The sequence below is a fragment of the Medicago truncatula genome, chromosome 8 (assembly GCF_003473485.1).
Source record: "Medicago truncatula cultivar Jemalong A17 chromosome 8, MtrunA17r5.0-ANR, whole genome shotgun sequence".
In the NCBI taxonomy this organism is placed as follows: Eukaryota; Viridiplantae; Streptophyta; class Magnoliopsida; order Fabales; family Fabaceae; genus Medicago; species Medicago truncatula.
In genome coordinates, this window is record NC_053049.1 from 40,202,074 (window position 1) to 40,207,687 (window position 5,614).

At 31.8% G+C, this 5,614-nt stretch overlaps 1 protein-coding gene across 1 annotated transcript; it reads left to right on the top strand.

Annotated features, from left to right (window-relative positions):
• The first annotated feature begins 898 nt into the window (after positions 1–898).
• Positions 899–3,412, top strand: LOC11413814 (pollen receptor-like kinase 5). Its single transcript, XM_003629788.4, has 3 exons — positions 899–1,649; positions 1,924–2,553; positions 2,691–3,412. Exons 1-3 carry the CDS (start codon positions 1,001–1,003, stop codon positions 3,308–3,310), a joined length of 1,899 nt encoding a protein of 632 aa, XP_003629836.2. The 5' UTR covers positions 899–1,000; the 3' UTR covers positions 3,311–3,412.
• The last annotated feature ends 2,202 nt before the right edge of the window (positions 3,413–5,614 follow it).

Here is a 5,614-nt window from a genome sequence, read left to right on the forward strand (position 1 = left end):
ACAAATCGAATTTTGAGCTGTTTTTTTTCCCTGCAGAGATATCTATAAAAATATATAGAAAGGATATACAGAGTTTCATAGCATTTTAAACAAACCTCAATTTATTTTTATTTTTTGATATTTTTTGATCTAAACGTGCAAAATTGTTATTTTGTTTTGAGTAAGCATATATTTACGCGTCAAATTTTATTCCCTAATTTTACTATCTTGATCACAATATCATAAGAACCTACGCCATAGAATTTTAGAGTTTTTAAATGAGAGACAAATCAATTATGAATTTTGATTTCCCCTAATTATAAAATTCTGAGCTTGATTTTAAGGTGGTGATATATAGCTTCCATTTAAATAAAAAAGAATTTTCTCACATTGGTTTATTACTCGTGATTGTATTCGTTCTTTGTCTATTTTTAGTATAAATTCTTTGATAGAATTCATTAGAAAACAAGCAACCACATATACAACCGGTGCTCTGCTCATGATTTTGATGTTATTCATGATGTCCTAATGATATCACATAAGTTTGTTTGTCTAAAATAACTCCACTCGCTAATGGTATCTTAATAACTTAATAAGAACAACAGACAACATTTTCTACATAAACAAACTTGTTATTAAATTATTCTAGATATATCATCCCCTAAAAAATAAATTATTTTAGAGAAGACCAATGTTATAGAAGTATCATTCTCACCAATAACAAGAGAAAACATTGTGTAACGAGGCCACTCCCAAAATATAATAATAACAACTATATTGAACAAAATCATATCATTGGAAATTAAGTCCAAACATTCTTAAGCCGGCCTAACCAGCTCATGCCTTGCAGGACCTAAGCAGGACATGACCTTGTCAATGTCACCCCACAATGTCTTACACATATGTTCATTTCTCAAATGTTAATTCTATTTCATCATTTCTCACATTCTATAATATTCTTCATTCACTTTATAATTATTTCTCATTTCATCATTTTTTTTTTTCCATCTTAACTCTAATCATGTTTCATGAAAGAGAATTCATCTCTATTATCATTCTCTTCATGATAGCCTTTTGTTTCTTACCATCCTCAACAGCTGACACAGATGCTCAAATTCTAGTGAACTTCAAAAGCTTCTTATCCAATGCAGATGCTTTAAACAATTGGAGTAACGATTCTATTAATGTGTGCACATGGACTGGTTTAATATGCATCAATCAAACTATACTTCATGGTTTGAGACTAGAAAATATGGGACTAAGTGGAACAATTAATGTTGACATCCTTATGAAATTGTCCAATTTGAAGAGTTTTAGTGTTATTAACAATAATTTTGAGGGTACAATGCCTTCATTCAATAAAATTGTGGGATTAAGGGCATTGTTTCTGACCAAAAATAAATTCTCTGGTGAAATTCCTGATGATGCTTTTGAAGGGTTAAGATGGCTCAAGAGAGTATTCTTAGCAGAAAATGGATTTAAGGGTCATATTCCTAAATCCCTTGCTCAATTGCCTAGACTTTATGATATTGATTTACATGGAAATAGCTTTGATGGCAATATACCAGATTTTCTACAGAGTGGTTTCAGAGTGTTTAATTTATCTAACAATCAATTGGAGGGTGCAATACCAGAAGGTTTGAGAAATGAGGATCCAAGTGTTTTTGCAGGTATGCAATTAGTGTTTTATTTGTTCTTACTTATTACTATAAGAAATTCAAAACAAATATCCAAATTTATTGTTAATTTTCAATTGATTCTGACTATTTTGACAATATAGTCGGGTTTGATCTCTAAGAAAAATGAAACTCGAGTTACTTACTCCTTCATACAAATATTAATTATAATCAATCTTACAGATTTCTTGGATTTTGATTATGACTTTGTTCCTGTTCCTAGGAACCATTTTTAGATATGTTTTATCTAATATTTCTTGTGCAACAGGCAACAAAGGTCTGTGCGGAAAACCTCTTGAACAGCCCTGCAGCGAAAGCCATAGTGCTCCGCGTGAAGAAGAAAACGAAAAAGAACCTAAGAAACGCCATGTTCTTATTAGTATTATTGCATTTGTGGTAGTGCTTATATTGGCTTCAATACTGGCACTTTTGTTCATTCGATACCGTAGAAAGAAAGCTGCAGAAAAATCAATTTGGAATATGGAGAATGCACAATCACAGTCTCATAACACCAACACCAGTACAGCTTCCACGAGTGAGGCCAAATCAATTGTAGTTGAATCCAAGAAAAACAAAGATGAAGATTTGAACTTCGTTACGAACGAAAGGGTTGAGTTTGATTTGCAGGACTTGTTAAGGGCCTCAGCAGAGGTTTTGGGAAGTGGAAGTTTTGGATCCACTTACAAGGCTATGGTATTGACAGGACCAGTTGTTGTAGTGAAAAGATTTAAGCACATGAACAAAGTTGGCAAAAAAGAGTTCTATGATCATATGAGAAGGCTTGGAAGGTTGACACATCCTAATCTACTCCCTCTAGTTGCATTCTATTATGGAAAAGATGAGAAGCTTTTGATACACGATTTTGCAGAAAATGGCAGCTTGGCAAGTCATCTTCACGGTATGATATGCGTAACATTAATTCATTTTATAATCTATTTCATAATATTAAAGAAACATCAAATGTAACTAGTAATTTTGATTGTGATTGTGCAAAATTATGCCTCATGTTTATGATGATTTGCATTATAAATGCAGGTAGACATTGTGAGTTGGATTGGGCAACACGTTTGAAGATAATCAAAGGAGTAGCTAGAGGTTTAGCTTACCTTTACAGAGAATTTCCGGACGAAAAGTTACCACATGGACATCTAAAATCATCGAATGTTGTGTTAGACCATTCATTTGAGCCTTTTTTAACTGAGTATGGACTTGTGGAAGTAACTGACTTGAACCATGCTCAACAGTTCATGGTAGGCTACAAGTCCCCAGAGGTGAGTCAACATGAAGGGCCGAGCGAGAAGAGCGACGTATGGTGTTTAGGGATACTTATATTGGAGCTATTGACAGGGAAGTTCCCTGCAAATTATTTGAGGCATGGGAAGGGAGCAAATGAAGATTTAGCAATGTGGGTGGAATCTATAGTGAGGGATGGGTGGAGTGGAGAAGTGTTGGATAAAAGCATAGGTGGTGGGAGTAGAGGTGAAGAAGGTGAGATGTTGAAGCTGTTGAGGATTGGAATGAGTTGTTGTGAATGGAGTTTGGAGAATAGGTTGGGTTGGAAGGAGGCAGTGGCAAAGATTGAGGAGTTGAAGGAAATGGATCATGTGGGGGTTGGAGGAGGAGTTCAGAGTCAAGACTCTGACTTGTCTCTTTGATTCTTACTTGTCTTGCTTCTATATTGTGTGTATATGATCATTATAAATCATATTTTTTGCTACAAAATTTATTAAATAAGATGTTTTTGGTTTTTCCATTTATATTTCAAACTTGTCTTAAAAAAAGTTGTTCAAAATTTTAGTAAATGAACCTTTTATAGTGTTTTAAACTTGTCTTAAAAAAATCGTTCAAAAAATTTAATAGTTTAAGGATAGTTAAACAAACTTTATTTTAGCAGGGACTAAAATTAGAAGTAATTTTTTTTTTTTGTAGGTATTAAAAAACCTATTAAAATTAAGTAAGGACTAAACTTAAAAGTTCTCAATTTTATAGGGACCAAACACATATTTAACCCTATTATCAATATAAATTAAATGGTTAAATATGTTTTTGGTCCCTATAAATATGTCAATTTTTTGTTTTAGTCCCTCTAAAATTTTCCTTCAACTTTTAGTCCCTATAAAATTTTCAATCACTACTTTTGGTCCCTATTTTTAATTTAATTTTTGTATTTTTTTTTTTAATGAAATTGTGTAGAAATGTGTAAAATATTCTAAAAAAACTTCCTTTAAAAAATTAATTTTTTTTTAACAAAACACAAATTAAATATGAATTTTTAACCATAAAAATTATAAAAATTCATATTAAATTCATGGTTTGTTAAAAAATTCTAAATTTTTTTTTGCAGTGATTCTTATAATATTTTGAATTTATCTGAAAAATTTTATTAAAAAATATGAATTCTACATATGAATTTACTTTAAAAGAGGGACCAAAAGTGAAGATTGAAAATTTTATAGGGATTAAAAGTTGAAGGAAAATTTTAGAGGGACTAAAATGAAAAATTGACATATGTATAGGGACCAAAAACATATTTAACCCTAAATTAATTACATAAACAAAAAATCATCATAAAATTTCCCGTGCAAGGCACGAGTTTCAAGTTTCAACCTAGTAACTAACATAACCACGTTGAGACAATATTGAGTATTGATGTTGGCACATTTGGTTTGGCTGAGACACACGAGTAATTTACCTAAACGTCTCTCGGCAGTTAACTGACGAAGTTTTAGAAAACCGGCTGAAGTTAACTGCTGAGGAAAATCTCGACAGTTAACTACCGAAGCAATTTTTAAAAAGAAAACTCCTTCGGCACTTAAGTACCGTGAAGCATGAATATTGATTTTAAAAAGAAAACTCCAATGAATGCTGCAAATGTTGATGGATACCGAACTTGATGACAATCAGATGGATTTTGCCCAAACTGCTCACACGAGTGGTAAAGATCTCTTGAAGTTGTAGCCTTTCATCCACATGCAATTCTAGATGAAGTTCTATCACTAAGAAGATGATTGGGAAGTCACACGTAGATATGAAGTGGTGGAATGTGTCGGTTTCTTTTTTTGTTCTACAATATGAGTGTTTTGGAAAAGTTATGAAAGAGAGATGCTTCAAAACTTTTATCTCAAATTTTATTATTTAACCTTAATGATGTGTCAAAGATTAATTGGATGTGCCCAAAAGTGATGTGTTGAGTATGTGACTAACTAAGAGTTTCTCATGAGGAGGGAATGTGCTTCATCACTAACGCCTCGTTTTCCGCAACTTAAAAAAAAAACAAGCATGCGCAAACAAAAGATGATCATAGCAGCATTTCTATTTCCTACAAATTTTGACGTCTCTATTCTCAACTTCTCTGATTAACATTGATAAGCGCTCTATCAACACTCAATATTATTTATGAGTGTGCTTGCTTCAAAGCAGTTGACTTGATTATTGTTGGTCGTGATCATAACTTACATACTTATGTTACTGACATCCTTTATATTAGAGATCCTATACATAAAAATGAAAATATAACATTGGTGCATGTTGGGAACAAAATATGTGTGCAAATTTTATGGCTAAGGAAAGATCACATGCAAGGTGCTCTGCTCACTAAAACTGTCCTTCGTCTGGCATTCACTCATCCTGAGAGCAAATGTTTGCATCAATATGAGAGAGTTTATATGATAAAATTTTGAAAACTCGTGGATATTTTTAAAATATATTTTAATGTTAATATATTGTTTCTATTAAATAATTTTTATTTTATATGCAAATTAGTGGGATTGAGAGATTAATTTATGACATATTAGGAAAAAAATAGCAAGATTAAGTGCGGAGAATAAACGTTTTTCCTATATTTTTGTCATAAGAGAGGAGAATAAATTATTTTCCTATATTTATGACGTAATATAATCCCTAAAAAAAAAAAATGATGATGTAATATATTGTTGGGTTAAATAATGTTTACGTCCCTA

Excerpts from the sequence above, each read along its gene's own strand:
- LOC11413814 (XM_003629788.4), top strand. The coding sequence starts at position 1,001 with ATGTTTCATGAAAGAGAATTCATCTCTATTATCATTCTCTTCATGATA. Across the intron at positions 1,650-1,923 it reads GGATCCAAGTGTTTTTGCAG|GCAACAAAGGTCTGTGCGGA; the intron begins GTATGCAATTAG and ends CTTGTGCAACAG. Across the intron at positions 2,554-2,690 it reads CTTGGCAAGTCATCTTCACG|GTAGACATTGTGAGTTGGAT; the intron begins GTATGATATGCG and ends TTATAAATGCAG.